The 20280-nt window shown below is 60.9% G+C and overlaps 2 protein-coding genes across 9 annotated transcripts in view; one reads left to right on the top strand and one right to left on the bottom strand.

Annotated features, from left to right (window-relative positions):
• Gpsm1 (G protein signaling modulator 1) overlaps positions 1–423 on the bottom strand; it is a 28543-nt gene extending 28120 nt beyond the window's left edge. For both annotated transcript variants that reach the window (XM_070015051.1, XM_070015052.1), the window contains exon 1: positions 218–423. In XM_070015051.1, the coding sequence (XP_069871152.1) occupies positions 218–285 (68 nt within the window). In that variant the 5' untranslated portion in view covers positions 286–423. The remainder of the gene's footprint in view (positions 1–217) is intronic.
• Positions 424–11697: 11274 nt separating this feature from the next.
• Positions 11698–20280, top strand: part of Ccdc187 (coiled-coil domain containing 187) — a 51838-nt gene continuing 43255 nt past the window's right edge. For 5 of the 7 annotated variants that reach the window (XM_070015049.1, XM_070015047.1, XM_070015045.1 and 2 more), the window contains exons 1-2: positions 16559–16908; positions 17518–18005. In XM_070015049.1, coding sequence (XP_069871150.1) covers positions 16775–16908; positions 17518–18005 — 622 coding nt within the window. In that variant the 5' untranslated portion in view covers positions 16559–16774. Of the gene's footprint in view, positions 11765–16283; positions 16361–16558; positions 16909–17517; positions 18006–20280 lie in introns of those variants that run through there. The other 2 variants (XM_070015050.1, XM_070015048.1) reach the window with 2 other exon arrangements.

Genomic DNA, 20280 nt, shown 5'->3' with positions numbered 1-20280 from the left:
AGCCTGCGTCTGAGACCCTGGCCTTGGGCCGGCTGGCCGGGACCACGTCTCCATCGCACGGTTGGGAAGGAGGCGCGGCCTGGCCACGTTGCCTGAGCCGCTGCCTGAGCCACCGCCGCCTTTGTTCCCGGCCGCCCGCCCGCCCGCCGCCCGCAGCCCGCCGCCCGGCCCTCCGCGGTCGCCGCCGGCTCCTGACTAGAGCCGTCCAGTCCCGTACCTGGAGTAGAGGCGCCTGGTGGCGGGGCCCGGTAGCTCCTCGGCCGCAGGCGGGGCGGGGCTTGCCATGGGTCGGGGCGCCCAGAGCCGAGCAGGCCCTCCTCGCCCTCCCTCCTGACGGCGGCCTCTCGGCCGCCCGCACGCGCGTGTCTGCCTGTCCTCTGTCCGTCTGTCTGCGCGTCAGCGCCCGCAGGAGGCGCCGAGGAAGTGATGTGCGCGGGACACCGCCACCCCTCCCGCGCCGCACTGTGATGTCATGGCCGCCCGGACGGGGGGCGGGGAAGGGAGGGAGAGGGAGGGAGGACCTGGGACGCCCACCCGCCGGCCACCACAGCCCAGCGGCTGACCACGGAGGGCTGGCCTGCTCTCCCCGCGGGGTGGGCAGGAGGGGGGGGCTCGGTGGAGGAGGGGCAGGGGCTTTGAGGCTGGGGTTGGCACAGGCACCCTGGAAGGCCTCAGTCCCCCAAAGGGTCCCCCTCACCCCCAGGGCTGAGCACGGCTGCCCAGCCCTGGGTGGTCCACACCCTCCTGCCCCTGCTGCGGGGTGCAGGCCTTGGGACCCCTCTGCCTGCGTAAGCTGACCACGCATGCCTAGCTGCCTAACTGTGGGACCTCACGCCCTGGGGCTGTCCCTGGGGCTGCCCCTCCCAGCCTTGGTGTCCTGATGGATGGAGGAGTTGGGGGGCTCACAGGGAGGGCAGAGGGGCCCCATTCCCGGGACCCCAGCCTCCGGAGTTTTCGAGCGGAGGTCCTGACCCGTGAGTGCTTCCTCGCCACCCTCTGCGGCGACTGAGGCTCATCCTGGGCCTGCCCCCGCCAGGCACAGCCGGCCGCAGGGGCCCCGGGCAGTTGCCCAGCTGAGGTCTAACCTGGCTCTGGCCCGCTCCCTGACCCTGATCTCAGCCCTCCTGGCACGGCTGGAGACCCTGGAAGAGTGGCCGTGAGCCACAGCGGGCAGGAACTAGTCTGGGGGTGAAACGACTCCCAGGATCACCCCCGTCCCTCCCCAGAGCTGCCTGAGCCTGGGGGAGGATGCCAAGGCCACCCTGGCCAGATTCTCACAGACGCTGCCCACGGCACAGTGGCTTCCTGCACAGGAAAATGGCAACAAAAATAAACACAAGCTATACAAGGCTCTGTTGGCCCTGAGTTGGTTTGTTTTTCCCAGGGAAGAGAGGCAGCAGGCAATGAGAACCATCTGTGTCTAGAGCGATGTGGCTCGGGCTGGCGGTGTCCCCCGTGCCTCCCCCAGGCTGGCGGTGTCCCCCGTGCTGCCCCCAGAGACCGCGGGAGTGGGCAGGCCCGGCCCAGGCCTGACCCCTGCAGGGAGCCATGGCTCAGGGCTGGGCCTCCTCCTTGCTGCCTCCTAGGGGGGCGGGCCTGGCTCTGGCCAATACAGGTCACTGAACCCTATAGTGGGTGGGGGGGTGCCTGGACCACAGCAAGTGGTAGAGGGCATTTCCCTTCTTCCTGGAGGCAGAAAGGTGGGGACTCATCTCAGCAATCTCAGGCAGGGACACTAGCGCAGGCTCCGGCACCACATGGTGCCTGGCTGAGACCCCACTGCTGTGTGGCTGGTGCAGGTGGTTTTCCCTCTCTGAGCATCGGTGCTATAGCCTTTGAATGAGGCAGGCGGCATGGAAGGCTGAGGTTCAGGGCCTCCCCCGAGTTGCTCCAGTGTCTGCACTCACACTGATGTCCACCTACCCTGTGGTTGTGCTGGACAAGGGGTACCCGGCGGGATTGGGGCACGGGACCCACCAGCACTGCACAGTGGGGTGCCACCCACCCCGGGACCTGTCCGGAGACTCCTGAGGCTCCTCCCCGAGGGGGCAGTACACATTATGTCCCTGGTACACATCATTCCCAAGGGAAAGGGGGCTCCCAGGCAGGGCAGGACGATGGGTCTGGGGAAGGCAGAGCTCCAGTCTCCCAACCTGCCATTCCCACCCTTCCCGCCCCTCTGATGCCGACCAGGACCTGCCGTGGCCTCTGTGCCACCTAGGCCTGCCCCCCTCCAGCCACTCAGGCCTCACAAACAGCCTGGCACCTACCACATTGCTCTGTGGGTCCCCCGTGGGCACGGTGCCCGCGGGGCAGAGGCCCTCCTGGGGCCAGGCCCTCAGGGGCCTGATTCCCAAAAGATCTTAGAAGACAGTTTTCCATTCTGAGGGTGCCTTCTAGCCCCAACCAGCGGCTCAGCCAGAGCCCAGCTGGGGTTATAGCCGGGCGTCAGCCAAGCCATGGCATCCAGAGCGCCAGCGCCTCCCCTATGGCCACCTGCCCCGAGCCTCCTGAGATCACTCGGCACCAGTGGCATGTGCTCTTCCACCCGGGGGACAACGGGTTCTGCCCAAGACCGCCGGCCAGGCTGCGGGGAGCGCTCAGCCTTGGTTTCCTGACTCTACACCCAGCCTCATCCTGAACCAACACGCAGAGATGGCAGCGGGGCAGCTCCCGGGCTCTGAGCTCTGGGCGCGAGGAGGCCGGGCTCTGAGCGGAGGGCAGCAGCTGCTGTGGGCCCTGGGTGAGAGCCAGGAAGGCCCAAGCCACTCCAGAACAAGGCACCGGTGGCAGCCCCTCTGGGCACACACCCCATCCTCTAGAGGGTCACATTGTCCCAGAGGGTGTCCTGATCCCACCCTCCTCCCCTGCCCTCTGCAGGGCCCAGGGCAGCGGCAAACACCCCAGGTGCCCACCGTGGAGGCGCCCAGCCCAAGCCAGGGACTACGGCTCCTCACCAGGCTCTGCCATACACCTTAAGGTGGAGTGGGAGAGGGACGTAGAGTGGATGGGGTGGGGGAGAAAGAGAGAGGGTAATGTGCCCATGGGCACACGTGCACATGCGCGCACACGCGCACACACATGTGCCCCACTCTACTTCTACTTCCAAGTAATCTTCAAGGCTGGGCCAGGGGCTCGCCCCCTCGGATGGGGCCTGCCCCCCTCTCTGCTGCCCTGCGCCCCCAGAGCCAGTGTCACCCCCCGCTGTGTCCTTTCCTTGATGGCCTCAGAGTCCCCAGGGAGCAGGGCTGAGCGGCCCCGCGTGGACCCTGTGGGAGCCCACAGAAAACACGGGAGATGACACACGCGCATACAGGAAGGAGCTTGAGGTGTCGTGGGGCAGCGGCAGCTCCGGGCGGGAGGCTGGCCCCGTGGCATTCCTGGGGAGCTGCTGGCAGCTTTGTCACCAGTGACATCCCCAGGGCCTGAGGCACAGGCGGGCACACTGGAAGCAGTCACTGCTCAGTCACCTGTGGCAGGGATCTGTGGTCTTGGCTGGCCTCCTGCCAAGCTGTGCCCATCGGGCCTGGCAGAGGGATGCGCGCGTGCACACACACACGCACACACACATGCACGCACACACACATGTATGCACACACGCACGCACACACATGCATACACGCACACACACGCGCACACACATGCACGCACGCACACATGCACGCACGCACGCACACACGCACACACACATGCATGCACGTGCACACACGCATGCATGCATGCATGCACACACACACGCACATGCAGCACACACACGCGCGCACACATGCACGCACGTCTCCTCTGCAAGCCTCTATACTGACCCCAGGCCCAGTGACAACTACTGGTTTCCACAGAGACCCTGAGCTGCCCTCAGCCACCGCCTCCTGCCCTCAGGCCTGCTTCGTACAAAATCAAGATAGGAGCCGGGCACTGGTGGTTCTCAACTGGAATCCTAGCTGCTCAGGAAGCTGAGACCTGAGGATCGCGGTTTGAGAAGTCAGCACGGGCAGACAAACCCAAGACTCTGATCTCGTTTACCAGTAAAGAGCTGGAGCTGGAGGGGCGGTATGGTGCCAACCTTGGTTGAAAAAGCTAAAGGAGAGCACAGGGCCCTGAGTTCAAGCCCCAGTACTGGCACAACAATTTAAAAAACAAACCATCAGGAGAGTCCACAGGACATGGTCCAGGCCCCACGGCCCCTCTCCGTTTGGCACTGACAGCGAAGTTCAGAACCAACCCATTTTATGCTTAGGGGCAAGCGTGCAGCTCTGGTCCCAGGTGCCAACACCCCCCGATCTGCGGCAGCCGTGGAGCCTGGACGGGTGGGGATCGGGGACAGTTAAAATGTGGATGAGGCTGCGGGCGTCCGCTGAGCTTCGTGGTGTGAGGCAGACCGGTGCGGGCGGCCACCGAGCTCCATCATGTGTGACAGGCTGGTGCGGGCGGCCGCCGGCTTTCCTGGAAGCTCCAGCTTGTTTTCTCTGATGTGTGTTTTGTGCTGGGGCTGAACTCAGGCCTTGGCACTTGCTGGGCAAAGCCCCTATCACTTGAGCCAAGCTGCTGCCCCTTTCCCAGCCTTTGTCAATCCTGGGGGCTTGAACTCATTGTCCCTGAGCTGTTTTGTGCTCACGACTACTGCTCTATCACTTTGAGCCACAGCGACACTTGTGGCTTTTTGGTAGTTTAATGGAGAGAAGAGTCTCCCAGACTTTCCTGCCCTGAAAAGATCTTCCCGAGTAGCTTCCTGGGCAGCTAGGCTTCCAGGCGTGAGCCACCGGCGCCCGGCTGCCCCAGCTCTTTCAAGAGCTGAGTCTCGCTGTGTAGCTGGGCTGAAGCACATTGATTGCCCTTTACCCAGGTGGAAGGAAGCCGAGGAAGCCGAGGGGCTGAGTCCCCTCTGCACTGCCTCGGAGGCTTCGGATGCAGGTGGCCACGTTTCTGGGCTGTGCTAGGCCGTGCCACCTGTGTGACGGAGTGTGGCCAGCTCCCCCCCCCCCCCCAGCCTTCTACAGCTGAAGGCGTGGCCAACAAGGCACCATTGCCCCGGCCCCTTCCCTGGGTCCCATTCCAGACACACCCGCTGCCAGGGCGGACGTGCCGGACCCACTCCACCCGATGACGGAGGATGTGACTCGAGCCACAGGTGGCCGGGGTGTGCCGTGGGCGTGGCCTGTGATGCTTCCAGGGCCTGAACTGGCCGCTCTGTCCCGGAGGCGGGTGCAGGTTCAGATCACGGCCTTTACTGGGGAGGGGAGGCCCAGCAGCGCTCCTGCCCTCGGGCCTCCGGAGCCGTCGTGGATGAGACCTCACCGCCAGCGCTGGTGCCTGAGCCCTGGCCTCTGCATCGCCGTCCTCACCGGCGCCCGTCACCTGCCACCTCGTCCACGGAGAGCCTCCCACGGGAGGCTTTGAACAACGTCTGGGTGGCAGGCGGGACGGCAGGGCATAGCTCCGGGCAGGACTGTAAATATGGAGCAGGATTGGCGATGGCAGGCAGAATGCAGGGTTGCAGGGTGACAGACGGCTCTGGGGAGAGGCTGGGCCAAGGCGCCCCGCTCCGGGGGAGGCTGCCATCTGGCTGCTGCCCAGCCAAGTTCTCGGCCCCCCGGCCTGCTCCTCCAGCCCAGGCTGCCCTGCCGGGAGAGGCAGGTGCTCGGGGATCCCCTGAACGGGCTGCCGTCATCCGTGGGTCCTATCACATGAGCCAAGGACCCACCATAGAGGCGCAGCCGAGGGCCGGGGCCACGGGCAGAGACTGGTGAACGGGCCAAGTCCAGGAGGTGGCATTTCCCGCCAGGAACACGAGCCTAGTTTGGGGTTAACTCCTCTCCCTGGGTTCTCTTGATTTGTGTGTTTGTGCCTGTCCTGTGGTTTGAACTCAGGGATTAGCTACTATCCTTTAGGTTGTTTTTTTTTTCTTTCTTTCTTAATCAAAATTGGCACTCTACTCCTTGAGCCACAGCTGTACTTCTGGTTTTTGGCTGGTTAATTAGAGCTCGCAGTCTTGTGGACTGTCCTGCTCAGGCTGGCTTTGAATGGTGATCCTCACATTCCAGCCTTGGTCCCTGCATTCCCCTGCCCCCCATAGACCTTACTTTACTGGAAAAAGACACCACCAAAGTGGGAGATCACTGCGCAGACCTAACAAAACGAAGCACGATGGCATTGTCACGGGCGGAGGAAGGTCTGCTGAGGAAACACACACCCAGGAAGTGGTCCAGATGGCGCGCGTGGCTTCCTTCCTGCGAGCTGCCCTCCGTGCCCAGGGCGGCCGGCTCGGCCTCCCGGCTGGCCCAGCGCGGCAAAACGGTCGCCGATCTTCAGGCCACCGGCACATTTTACGTCCAGGAAATGAGAACTGGCACTTTGAACCGGCGGTTTCTTTGATGTGTTTTCCTCTTCCGAGGAGGGACAGAGGGACTCTGTAGATGGGGACGTGGTCCTCTAGCCAGCCTAACCTGGCCTGACCCTAGAGACCGCGTCCCGTGGCCAGCTCACCCTGGGCTCTCAATGATCCGGTCCCTTCTCAGGGAAGGTGTCAGGAGAGGTGTGGGGCCGTTTGCGGTCCCCATCCTGGCGGCTCCTCCATGTCTAAACCCAGCTGTTGCTTGGGTGACGTCCTCCCCTTGGTCCCTGTCCTTGGCTTCCCCTGCCCTGCAGGCGCCCAGCTTCCCAGTTACTTCAGCCCTCTCCCCGCGCTCTGCTCATCCCCTTTGCCGTCTGGGGCAGCGGGCTGACGCCTGCCAGGTCCTTGCAGCACGCCCATGTCGCTGCCTTGTGGGTAGAGCCATTGTGACAGAGCTTTCTGGACTGTGTGGAGTCATTCCAGCTTGGCATGCACTGGGCTTCTCAAGAAGCAACACAAGTTAGATGACTGTGTGCTATGTCATCCTCCCTCCCTTCCTCTCTCCCTCCCTCCCCTCCTCCCTCCTCCCCCCTCTTCCTCCCTCCCTCCCTTGCTCCCTTCCTTCCTTCATACCTTCCTTCTTCCCTCACTTCCTTCCTTCCTCCCTTCATCCTTCTCTGTCTCCCTCCCTTCCTCTCTCCCTCCCTCCCCTCCTCCCTCCTCCCCCCTCTTCCTCCCTCCCTCCCTTGCTCCCTTCCTTCCTTCTTCCCTACTTCCTTCCTTCCTCCCTTCATCCTTCTCTGTCTCCCTCCCTTCCTTCCTTCTTCTTTTCCTTCCTTTTTCCTTCCTTCCTTCCTTCCTTCCTTCCTTCCTCCCTCCCCTCTCCTTCCCTTCCCTCCTTCCCTCCTTCCTTCCTTCCTCCTTTTATACCTTCCTTCCTTCCTTTATACCTTCCTTCCTTCCTTTATACCTTCCTTTCTCCCTCTCTGCCTCCCTCCCTCGTTCCCTTCCTTCCTTCATACCTTCCTTCTTCCCTCCCTTCCCTCCTTCCTCCCTTCCTCCTTCTCTGCCTCCCTCCCTCCCTTCCTTCCTTCCTCCCTTCCTTCCTCCCCCTCACTCCCTTCCCTCCTTCCTCCCTTCCTTCCTCCCCCTCACTCCCTTCCCTCCTTCCTCCCTCCCTTCCTTCCTTCCTTCCTTCCTCTCTCCCTTCCCTCCTTCCTCTCTCCCTTCCCTCCTTCCTCCTTCCTCCTTCCCTTCCTTCCTTCCTCCCTCACTTCCCTCCTCCCTCCCTCCCTCCCTCCCTCCCTCCTTCCCTTCTATAAGGTCTGCTCCTGGATGGCGAGCAGACTCCACCCTCCTCGCAGCATAGTCTCCACCCAGTACCTGCGTTACCTAGACAACTAGCACACCTGGAAGAGGTCACATCTGCATCCGCTGAGGTCACACCTGAATTTGACGTGGCCACACCTTTCTCCACACCCTAGATAAGGCCTAGCCCAGGCCCAGACACTCTTTTTCCCAGCTCTCTCTCTTTCCCAGCTCTTTTCCACCTCTTTCCCAGGTCTTTCCCAGGCCTTTCTCACCCGCATGGAGGGTCAACATGGCCAACATGGCCTGGTGCCAGCCAGAACAATGAATAAACCTACCCCTTACCTAAATACCACGTGCATGGTGTAGTTCCTACTCGGCTACCTCTTTTTAAAAACCTAACACCTTTCTTTCTTTCCTCCCTCCCTGCTTTCCTCCCTCCCTTTTTTCCTCCTTCCCTCCCTCCCTTCTTTCCTTTCTTTCTTTTCCTGTGGATATTGGTACCTGGGCCTTGAACTCAGGGCCTTGGATCTTGTTTGGCTGGCTTGAGGCTGGTACTCTACCACTTGGGCCATACCTCTACTTCTGGCTTTTTGCCGGTCTCTCAGATTGGTTAGCCTAGACTGGCTCTGAATTACGATCTTGGCCTCTTGAGTAGCTAGGATTACAGGCCTGAGCCACCAAAGCTGGGCCACGCAGGCACCCTAATGCACCGGCACCTCTGGTGTGTGCCCGCCCGCAGGCTGCTGGGGGGTGCGCAAACCAGGCCCAGAGGCAAGCCGGAAAGAGGGGCGCCGCGAGGAGCCAGAAGAAGGCTCCTCTCAGCCAAGTGTTGGACTCTCCAGAGCAAACATGGCTCAGAAAGATCCTGGGGAGCCCTGCGGTGTCCGTTGTGCGAGGAACTAGTCCACTGTAGACTGGGTCAGAAGATTCTGGAACATTCTCCTGAGCTGCACATTTTCTGTGGTTAGTCCAGGGAGTCAGTTAGGTGCCACTTGTGTCTGTAGCAGGTGTGCAAAGTGCTCTGGAGCCAGTCCGTGGGCTCTCCACGGGCCACGCACGGCCCGGAGCTGTTTTTATTCTTGCTGCTGCTGGGAGCCACGGCCGTGGGAGCGTGTTCACCACATCGCTGCCCATTGGAGGCCTTCTGTCCCTCCCCAGGGGTCCTGAAGCCACTGGCCGGAGACCAGAGACCAGAATAGAAGACATGACGGACCCGAGCCCAACAGAGCCCGCTGGAGCCCGCTGTGTGGGTGCAGTGTTCTTGTGCCGTGGGGACCGATGCCTGGGCACCGTTCCGTTCATGAGCAGAGGTGCCCGGGGCACTGAGGTCTTGCTTTTGCTGACTTGGGTCATCCCCCAGGATAGGGGTGGGCCCAGGAAGCCTGGCTCCTCCCTGGGGCTCTGGGCACTGCCCTTGCTTGGTGAACTTATTTCTCCTTGTTTCTCTGACACCAGTGCCAAGTCAACCTGTGAGCCCAGCGCCCAGAAGCAGTGTACCCCGAGCCCCAGCCACAGGCAAGAATAACATCTTTGGGTATTGGACGAGTGGAGCCCCTGTCTTGGATAACCAGACTCTTCCTAGCCCCAGGCAGGTCCACGAAGCTGGAGCACCATGTCTAGGTCTGCCCAGCGTGGAGCAACCTCCAGCCCGCTCTGCCGTAAAGAGTGACCACTGGGACCCTCGTGGGGCCTGCTCATGCTGCCTCTAGGGGCAGAACCCCCCGACTACCGCGGAGCAAGGCTGCCTTTGCCCCCCCAAGTTTGGCCCCCAAGTCCAAATTTCCTGAACACCTAAAGTTGCCCTCCCTTCCTCCCTTCCTCCCTTCCTCCCTTCCTTCTTCCTTTCTCTCTCTCTCTCTCTCTCTCTCTTTCTCTCTCTCTCTCTCTCTCTCTCTCTCTCTCTCTCTCTCTCTCTCTCTCTCTCTCCCCCCTCCCCCTCTCTCTCTCTCTCTCTCTCTCTCTCTCCTATTGATGGTACTGGTTTGGTAAGTGCTCTGCCATTTGAAGAGTTTCCTTGTTTCTCTTTTTTCCCTTCCTTACCTCCCTCCCTCCTCCTCCTTCCTTCCTTCCTTGTGTGTGTGTGTGTGTGTGTGTATATGTGTGTGTGTGTGTGTGTGTGTGTGTGTGTGTGTGTGGTGCCTCTCACTCTTGCTTGGCTTTTTTTATTCAAGGCAGATGCTCTACCACTTGAGCCATAGCTCTACTTCTGGCTTTTTTGCCGGTCAATTGGAGCCAAGAGTTTCATGGACATTTCTGTGCAGGCCGGCTTTGAGTCACCCCTCAGCCTCGTGGGATATCAGGCCACCAGCTCATGGGTGCCCAGCCTGAGGAGTTTCTTGACAAATGACTTTTCCTGGAATTTGAAACTTTTTTTTTATCGGTTATGGGGCTTGGACTTGGGGCTTGGACACTGTCCCTGAGCCTCTTTGTGTTCAAGACTAGTACTCTACCACTTGAGCCACAGCACCCCTTTCTGTTTTTAAATGTTTAATTGGAGATGAGTTTCACAGAGACTTTCTGCCTGAGCTGGCATCAAACTGTGATCCTCAGATCTCAGCCTCCTGAGTAGCTAGGATTACAGGCGTGAGCCACCGGCGCCTGGGCCTAGGGATAAGAGGGTCCTTTCTTCTTGAACTGGAGCTGAAGGCAGTCCCTACAGCTGCTCCCTGCAGGGTGACAGCAGGCTGAGGTGGGGAGAGGGTGCCCCCTGCTGGTGTAATTTGTGTGTGGGAGGACCCTGCTATGCCTGTGTGTGTGTATGTGTGTGTGTGTGTGTGTGTGTGCAGGAGTGTGCGCGTGCACACGCATGTGAATACAGGCGTGGGGTGGAGGGGCTTGACCTCAGGGCCTGGGCTCCGTCCCTGAGCTTTTTTGCACAAGGCAGTGCTCTACCACTTGAGCCACAGCGCCGCTTCCATTTTCCTGGTGGTTCATTGGAGGTAAGAATCTAATGGACTTTTCTGCCCAGGCTGTCTTTAAACCATGACCCTCAGATCTCAGCCTCCTGAGTAGCTGGGGTTAAAGGTGTAGCTAGGATTACCCAGATAGGACCCTTCAGCTACATCTCCCCAAAGAGACTCCTAGCCTGTTGGGCAATGGGCAACTGCATTTGGAGCTGGGGCAGAGAATGGACGCAACAAGCCTTCACACACATTTAGCACCCCACATTGAAAAACTCACATCAAAGCACCCATGGGAACTGGGTGCTGGTAGCTCACACCTATAATCCCACCTACTCAGGACTGAGATCTGAGGATTGTGGTTCAAAGCCAGTCTGGGCAGGAAAGTCCCTGAGACTACCTCCAATTTTTTTTTTTTTTAAACTGAAGTAGCTGTTGTTAAAAACAAACAACAACAACAACAAAAAAACCCAGAGTGGGGGTGGGGCTGGGAAGGTGGCTCAGTGGTAGAGTGCTTGCCTAGCATGCATGAGGTCCTGGTTTCAATTCCTCAGTACAACATTAAGAAACAAAAAGCCCTCAAAGACAGCGGCCGGAGTTGCAGGTTATTTCATCTGAGACCCAAGGCCTGGGGTGGCCAGGCAAGACTTTAGGCCAGCAGCCTTGGCCCCATGGCCTCTCCCCCGCCCCCTCTGCAGGTTGAGGCTCCAGTGGTTACAAGGAGAGCCCTGCACTTGCTCCACTGGGGCCCGACCCCGCCAGGTCTGTCTCCCCCACAACCCCTTCCTCCAGTGCTCCAGCCGCATGCTGGAGGGGCAGCAAGCTGGGAGGGGAGGCGGTGAGGACTTAGAAAGGAGACAGGCAGGTGACAAGAGCTGGGTGGGCTCTGGACCCCTCCCCCGGAGCCCTGCATGCCTCCCGTGCAGCCTGCCCCCTCTCCTCACGAGGTCCAGAGCCCTCCTACTCTCTGCCTTCTCCACCTGTGGGGCCCACAGGGGCGGGGAGTCCCAGGTGTCCCAGCGCGGGTGAGGCTGGGGGAGGGGGCGGGGCGGAGCCTGCACTGACACTGCCGGTTTCCTGGCAACCTTTGGGTGGGGCAGGCTGGCTTCCTTCCACCTCCCTCCCGCAACCTCCCGCGCCCTCCCGCGTCTCGCTGCCCACTTCCAGCCTACAGAGAGTGCCGGCTCTGGGGCTCTTCACCCCGCGCCCTCTGGCCTTCCAGCTGGTGAGTACCTGGTGGTCAAGGGCATTCCTGAACCCTACCCAGTCTGCCCAGACCCCTTGGAGGAAGGGAATGAGCACGGGACAGAGGAGGGAGCAAGGATGGACACACAGACGGCATGGATGGTTGGACACATAGACTGGAGTCTTCTCCTTAACCCTCTAAGCTCAGGCCAAGCCTGATTGGCATCCAATGACCTGCCTCTGTTTCCCCACTGGTAAAATGAGACCAGACATTGCCCAGCCAGCCGGCTACAAGTGGTCTGAGGTTGTGTTCTGCATCTGCAAGCAATCGCCTCCACCATGAGATGGAAGAGGACGGCTGGACGGGCCTGGAGTGCCCAGCTCTGCCCGACACGCTGCACCTAACACCCAGTGGACATAGGGCCGGCTCCTTGGCTGGCCTGTCCTTCTAGAAACTCCCCCATCAGGGTCAGAGAGTAATAGAAGGCTTGTGGAAGGGCAGAGGGCCACACCCCAGGGCAACGGGCTCAGACCCCCAGGGACAGGGTGCCCACGCCCCAGGGCCTGGGGGCTGAGACCCCCGGGGATGAGGTATCCATGCCATGGTTGATTCCACAGATCCAGTCTCTGGCCAGGAGCTGCTCGGTCAGCAGCCACAGGCTCCTCAGGAAGTCCTGGCAAGGGGCAGGTGGGTACAGTGAGCGGTATCGGGGTGCTCGGTCACCTGGCCTCTGTGTAGGCATGGCCTGGGGACCAGCTCAGGAGCCCTATGGGGAAGGCAGGTCAGTGGACACTGTGCCCGGGGTGGCCCTGGCCCTGGCCTGGCCTGGGTGGGCCTGGGCCCCTGCCGGGGGGTCGGGGGGACTCCACTGCATAGCCAGCGGTGGAGGAGCTTGGACCAGGCTGGAGCTTGATGGAGGCTGTGGCTACGTTTCCCAAATGCCAGCACCTCCTCCTGCAGCGTCCGGGGCTCCAGGGCGAGCACGTATTTGCCTGCATGGCTTACTGTTTAATTTGTATTCGTTTTTGGTGTTTTCAGACAGTATTACTATGTAGCCCAGGCTGGCCTCAGGCGTCTAATCCTCCTGCTGTGGACTCCTGAGTGCTGGGTTAAAGGGGTGCGCCATGACTGGTGTGTCCCTGTGATTGATCACTGCCTCGTTGTACCCTTTCTGCGTGCCTGTCTGGCTTCCCCCACAGCACCCAAATGGCCACTTATTGCGTCACTGTGTTCCCGCCTTGTGTCTGCCACCTTGGCGTCAGGCCCAGGGCCCGCTGAGGCAGCAATGAGGCCCCCCCCCCGGGAGCAGCCTGAGCTGGTTTGTGTGTGTACTGTGGTATTGTGTTTAGTGTGTAATGTGTGTTGTGTGGTAGCCATGTCATGTGTCATGTGTGCGGTGTGTCGTGTGCGCGTGCCGTATTGTGTGCGGTGCGTGTTGTGTGAGTCACGTGTGTGTGTGTTGTGTGTCTCCGCGGGGTCTATGCTTTCACCACAGGGCCCAGGCCTCCCCTTCTGTGTGCTCTCCCCAGGGGTGGGCTGCCCCAGCGGTGGGGAGGCTCCATTCCCTGGGCATCCGATGCTGCGGCTTTGGGGTCTGGCTGGCTGGTTGGGTGGACAGGGTGGCAGTTGGGTGCCATGCCAACACCAGGACACCAGGCCCGTTGCTGCGGACTGGCAGCAGGGAGGGCCGTGCCCGGTTCCCCTTCACGGTCCCCTGGCTGCCCAGCCTGCCAGGACCTGCTCTGGGTTTGTTTCCAGCGCCAAGGCAGTGAGAATAAACAAATGTCACCCCTTAGAACAAACACCCTCCCCGCTCCCTCCCCGCTGGGCGGGCGGGTGGGCTGCCTCCCCCTCCCTCCCTGTGCGGTGCCCATGCCGGCCTACCAGGAAGGGTCAGCCTGGCCACAGCATGGGCTCTGGGGTGGATCTTGAGGTGGTGCCGTGGGGCTCCCTGCCCTTCTTTTCTTCTCTGTGTATAGCCAGGTGAGTGCCTGGTCTCCCGCATTGTCTGACCCCTCGGGAGCCCTGCTAAAGGGTGAGGAGCACTGCGGCCTGCCTCCGCTGGGAAGCGGGCAGCCGCCCCAGGGCCTGGCCCCGCTTTCCTGCGGTGCCAGTGTCAGAGTACATGCTACTGTGTTGGCATGTGTGCGCCCGTGTGTGTGTGTGTGTGTGTGTGTGTGTGTGTGAGATACGCACGCAAAGCCTGAGTCTTGAACTCTGGGCCTGGGCACTGTCCCTCAGTTGTTTTTTTTTCCATCAAGGCTAGTGCTCTATCACTTGAGCCACAGCTCCACTGCTAGTTTTTACTAGTTAAGTGGGGACAGGACTGTCAGGGTTTTCCTGCCTGGGCTGGCTCAGATCTCAGCCTCCTGAGGAGCTGGAATTGCAGCGTGAGCACCCGCACCGCTCTGTTGGATTTCCTTCCTACTTCCTCCCTGCCAAGAAGCCACCGTGTGGCCCTGAGGACACGGGTGTTTCTTGGGCCCTTGGTAGAGCACAGGAGCAGCTCTGCCAGGACCTGGGCCTGTCCAAGCTGACTCCCATGTCCCTTGTGTGGAATAGCAGTGGTAACTAGACTCCCTCCCCCCCAGGGCTGACCCAGGGCTGCACAGCACAGCACAGGCTCAAGTCCACAGGGGCTCTTGTCAATGCCAATGTAGCCAGCCAGGCTGGGTTCCAGCCCTGGGCGGGGGAAGGGGGGCAGGCAGGGGTCTGACCGTCCAAGGGTGGAGGCCCAGGCCACGCGTCACAGAGAGGGAAGGGGGAGGCTGAGAATGGCAGGGTCCGCCTGTGGCCAGGGAGCCAGGCTGGAGGTCCACACGCCACAGGGTGGAGCTGAGGGAGAGAAGCTAGTCTGTGCCAGGGGCCGGGCAGGCCCGGACGGCATGGACCCCCAGCCTGGCCTGCGGGGGAGGGGGGTGGGCTTGGCTGGGCACTGCCAGGCGGGTGCCCCGTTCTTCCGTGAGTTCCGTGGCTTCCTAGGAGTCTTGTTGGTTTTTAGGGAGACGCAGTGCTGAGTCCCAGCTAGCCAGCCTGTGTGGCCGACCTGGGCTGGACGGGCAGTCTGTGCCAGGGACTGAGGGAACCAGCCTTGGTTTTCATTGTTTTGCCCTCTCTTTTTACTTTGTCTTTTTTGGGACAGTGCTGGGATTTGAACTCAGGGCCTCACAGTTGCCAAGCAGGCCCTTTTACCGCGGAGCTGCGCCTCCTGCTAACCTTGCTCTTTCTGCAGGCAGCGCTTCCCCTGCTGCCTCCGCGCTGTGGTGTCTTCTGGAGACAGCGGGGCCCTGAGTGCCTGGCAGGAGCTGCTGAGCATCCGCTGAGCATCCGCGCCCCTCCTCAGACGGACAGAGCAGCCGGCCTGCAGGCTGGGGGGACTTGCGCCAGCTCGCTTCTCTCCTGTCTTCTCTCTTTAGGGGTCAGAGCCAGGAGCCCAGAACCCCAATGGCTCCAGGGGCCAACAAGGCGGAGTGAGCATCCGAAGGGACCGGGCCTCTGGTGGTTGGATGGCGCAGGGCTGTGGGGCTGGGCCTACCTAGGTGCCCTTCTTCAGGGCCTCAGAGGGGACCACCCAGACCTGAGGACAGGGGGACTCGGAGAGCTAGAGGAGCCCCAAGGGCTGCCCTGACATGTCCAGGCTCCCAGGTGATATGGGGGACATCTAGTCACGTGCTGTTGTCCCTGAGCTCCTGAAATGTGCTGGACCTGCTGCCTGGAGTGGCCCAGCGAGGTCAGCCCGGGGTGGGCAGTGAGGCGCAGTCCCCGCCAGCACGCCCACAGGCCCTTGCCCGTTGGGTATAGCACGTACTTGAAGGGTCTAGAAGGCCACACGCCTCTTGCAAACTGTGGAGGGCTCGCTGGCCGCCTCGGGCTTTTCCCTGGGAAAAGGTCTCACAAGGTCTTGGAGGAGTACACGGGTGGGTCCGCTCCGGCTCAGCCTCGAGGGTGGCGTCTGCGTGGGAGCAGGAGAGCTTGGCTCCAGCCCGGGCAGTGGCACTGCCGGGGAGCCCTTGCCGTTCCAGAGGCTGCGTCTGGCTGTGGGGTCTGCTCTGGGGCCTGGACTGGGACTGGGGCCCTGCTGGCTGTGGGCCAAAATGTTGGCTGTTGAAGGGCTGGGGAAACTGGAGGGGTGCAAGGGGCAACACCTCCCGTTTCAAGCAGGTCTCTCCTTGGTCTCCACGCACAGGCATCTGGGGTTATCTTCCTGAAGTCAGAAAAAGGCTGAGGTAGGGCTGGGGCAGCGTGAGCCCCAGGCCCCAGCCCTGCTAACAAAGAGAGAAGACAAGGAGAAGAGGGAGAGGAGCTCTGGGCATTCTCCATACCACCTAGAATCGGGGGTCTTGGGGGCAGTAGCCCCTCGCTCTGTGGTGTGGGTGATGCCCACTCCCGGCAGGACGTCTGGGCCAGTGCACACCCCAGCCGGCCGGCAGGGAGGAGGTGGCAGAGCAGAGCCACCTGGCGCTTCACAATCCTCAGGGCGGGTGGGGGCGGGCGGGGCCCAGTGCCCAAGGTTACCCTGGGGGCTGGGGCTGAGCTGGGATTGGTTCAGCGGATTGGTCCAATGCTGAACCCAGGGCAGGCCAACCGCAGAGCCGTATCCTTCCCGTCATGGCACCCCCCCGGGTCGTCACGAAGGTGACCAGAGGCCTCCCGGGGGTGTGGCAGGGAAGAGAAAGCGAGCGGGGCTCCTGCGTCAGGCAGCGCCTGCCCGGGCGCTCTTCTGAGCCCCGGCTTGGAGGGGGGGTTGGAGGCCTTGCTGTCGCTGAGTGACACGGGTGATTATGCTGTCATGGCCCCCCTGGAATTCTCTCCGTCCTGTGAGGGGCAGACGAGAGGAAGCCCCGGAGCTACTGCCGGGCGCACTACCCACTACCCATGACCGTCGGGAGGGCTGCCCCGCGGACCAGGGCGTCGGCACAGGCCAGCATCCAGGGTTGGGCGGCGCCGGTGCATCCTGAGCAGTGCCTGGAGGCCGTGATGTGAAATCCGCCTCGGGCCCGGTGGTGGCTGGGCTCATTCTGTGCACTCACCGGCCTCCACCGAACCAGCATGCCAGCCCCCGTCCTGGACCTGCTGCCCGTGCCCGTGGGCGTGGCGCTGCAGCCCTGCCAGGGGGAGAGCAGGCGGCCCAGCCTCCTCTCCCTGGGGAGAGCCGCCCGAGGGAAGGGCAGCACCGGGCCCAGGTAGTGCTTGTCTGGATTGTGTCAGCGCAGTGGTGAGCCCGGGACGGCCGGGCTAGCCAGCAGGGTGAGGCAGGAGGAGGGGGGTGAGCACAGGCGCCTGGAGCCCAGATCTGCCCTGCTGGGCACCTCTAGTGTTCCCATCTGTAAATTGGGTTGATCATATTTGTAGTTGTGTGTGTGTGTGTGTGTGTGTGTGTGTGTGCACGCGCATGCATGTGCATTGCATGAGTATGTGTGCATGTGTGCGTGTGTGCGCACGCATGTGTATGTGCCAGTACCAAGGCTTCTGCACAGGGTTTTGCATTCTCCCTTGGTTTTTATTTTCTCTCATGGCTGGTGCTTTACCTCTTGAGCCACATGTCCACTCCAGCATTTTTCTGCCCAAACTGGCTTTGAAGTGAGACCCTCCAGGTTTTAGCCCCTTTGGGTTAACTGAGATGCCGGGTGTGAGCTGTTGGCACCCAGCCTTGGTTTCTGTCTCCAAGGACAAGGTCAGCACAGCCGCCTGGTCCCTGCTGGGTCCCTGCTGGGTCCCTCATGTGGTGAGACAGCGGCATGGCCAGGGCCTCCTTGGCCTCCAGCCTAACCAGCTGCTCCTTGTCCTCTCAGGGAAGACAGACTCCATCTCCCTGCGGCTAAGCATGAGCTCATGGATGCCCTGAGGCGGCCGGGGCCATTTCGGGCAGTCCCTCCCGAGGCCTGGCCTGACTGCAGGGAGGAGCCGGGCTCCTGGGTGAGGACCCCCAGCCCGCCCACGTGGACCGCAGGCCAGGAAGACCAAGACGGGGGCAGCTCGGCATCGTCCGTGTCATCGGGCCGCCTCTCAGGCTCCTCTGGTGGCCATGAACCCTGCTTCCCTCCCCGAGGGCTCTGGAGGGAGCGGCCGCCCCAGGCTCCGGGGCACCAGCGGCAGCCCAGAAAGAGAGACCCCCGGCTGGAGCAGCTGAGGGACAAGATCCGGGCCCAGGCCCAGTGGCAGGGGAGCTGCGCCTCCCTGGGCACCTCGGTGCCCTCCAGCACCTCACGCTTCTCCAAAGCCCCCGCTGTGGCACTCCAGAGGAAGACCCGCAAGGTGACCAGCGCCCTGGCAGTCCCAGGTCAGTGGCAGCAAGGCCGTGGGAACGGGGAGGAGAGCCAGTGGGGGCGAGGGGCTTCCGAGCTGGGGTGAGGATGAGGTAGGCGCGTGGATGGGCAAGAGAGGGATGGTGCCCGGAAGGACGGGGCCACAGCCAGCCCCTAGGAGGCGTGGAAGGGAGCTGGGGCCCGGGCGGGGCCGGGGGCTGTGTCCCTGCTGCTTGAGGCCTACTTGCTTCCTCCCAGGCTCACACCTGTCTTCCTAGCCACTCAGGAAGCGGAGATCTGAGGATCACAGTTCAAAAGCCAGCCTGGGCAGGAAAAGCTGTGAGACTCTTATGTCCAATTAACCACCAAAAAAGCCAGAAGTGAAGCTGCGGCTCAAGTGATAGAGTGCTAGCCTTGAGCACAAAAGGGACGTCACCCAGGCCCTGAGTTCAAGCCCCAGTACGGGCACCAAAAAAGGCGGGGGGACTGGGACATGGGTGGTAATTCAATATCTAAAGAATGTTCTTGTTGATGGGATGTAGTGACCCAGTCCCTTAGCTCTAAGGACACAGGGAGGTGTCTGCCTTTTTCACTCTTATTTCGTCTTTCAGTTTGGGGAAGTATAGGGTTTTGAACTCGGGGCTTTGTGCTCGCAAGGCAGACACTTGACCACTTAAGCCATGCCCACAGCTTTTCTTTCTTCCTTTTTAAGATTAAAAAGCTTATTTAAAACAAAATTATGGTAAAAACATACAACATGAAATTTATTATCTTCATTTCTTTTTGTTCTTTTTTTTTTTTTTTCTTTTTTTTTTTTTTGGTCAGTCGTGGGGCTTGAACTCTGGGCCTGGGCGCTGTTCCTCAGCTCTTCAGCTCAAGGCGAGCGCTCTACCACTTGAGCTACAGCGCCACTTCCGGTTTTCTGGTGGTTTATTGGAGATAGGAGTCTCACGGTCTCTCCTGCCCGGGCTGGCTTTGAACCGCGATCCTCAGATCTCAGCCTCCTGAGTAGCTAGGATTACAGGCGTGAGCCACCGGCGCCCGGCTTCTTTTTGTTCTTTTGGCAATACTGGGTATTGAACTGAAGGCCTCACAAGGCATTCTACTACTTGAACCACAGCTGCATCCCCTAGCAGCCTTGGTTGTTTTGGAGGGAGGTTCTGGATTTGTACCCTGGCCAGCCTGAACATTGATCTCCTGCATGTGCTTTCCTGTGAGTCGCTGGGGTTGACAGACATACACCATTATACCTGGCTGTTGTGCTTCCCCTGTAGCTGGGATGACAAGCATACACTGCCACACCCAGCCCTGAGCTGGGACGGAACCACATGAACTCTGATACTCGAATCTCTAGGTTTAGTTACAGTCACGACCCTCTTTTCACTAGCAACTTTCTGTGCTGTCACCATGGTGACAAATGCGGGTTAAAGGAAGAGAGGCTTATTTTAACTCACAGCCTCAGAGAATGTGGCAGGGGAAAGCTGCTCACCTCCGGAATCCAGGAAGCAGAGAGAGAGAGAGAAGGAGAGAGAGAGAGAGAAGAGAGAGAGAGAGAGTTCTCACCTCCCTGCAGCCAGCCAGCAGAGCGTCGGGGAAGTGGGGAGCCAGGGAGGACAACGGGGAGAGTGAGCTACGTCCACCACTCCTGCTTCCCATCACTCCCCAAACATGCCCCTGATTATGCTCTATCAGCAGACTGATCCATTGCACCAGTGCCCACGAGCTAATCTTTCTCAGCTGTTCAAGGCCAGTGTTCTACTTGAGCCTCAGCTCTAGTTCTGGGTTTGCTAATTAGTTGGAGATAAGAGTCTCAAGGACTTTCTTGCCTGTGCTGGCTTCAAACTACAACCCTCTGATCTCAGCCTTCTGAGTAGCTAGGATGACAGGTGTGAGCTCTGAGTAGCCACTAGCACCTGGCTCAAAAATGGGATTTGCTGCCTGTGTGTGTGAAGCCCGCCCCTGGGCAAGGCAGCCTAAACCACGCGGGGTGCCCAGCGCCAGGTGTGCACAGCCATGCTAACTCCACGGAGCCTCCGAGCAGTTTGTACCACTGAGAGTGCCAATGAGATGTGGCTGTCTGGCTGCGCGCCAGCGTGTGTCCAGATGGTGTGTGCTTGGGTCCGGCTCCAGGTCTGAGTGGCTCCAAACTAGAGCCTGGCCCTGGGAAGCCCTAGTGGGACCTCTTCACACACGCCTTTCCTTGCACTCTGCTCAGGCAGCGGGCATTCTGTGTGTGGGGGCGCAGGCAGCACCCAGGCTGGGGCCGGGGTGGGGGCTCTCCCGGGCCATCCCGTGAGCAGCTCCAGGTTG

This window comes from Dipodomys merriami, unplaced genomic scaffold, assembly GCF_024711535.1.
Source record: "Dipodomys merriami isolate MVZ:Mamm:240054 unplaced genomic scaffold, mDipMer1.0.p SCAF_11, whole genome shotgun sequence".
In the NCBI taxonomy this organism is placed as follows: Eukaryota; Metazoa; Chordata; class Mammalia; order Rodentia; family Heteromyidae; genus Dipodomys; species Dipodomys merriami.
This window is presented reverse-complemented; position numbering and strand designations above follow the sequence as displayed.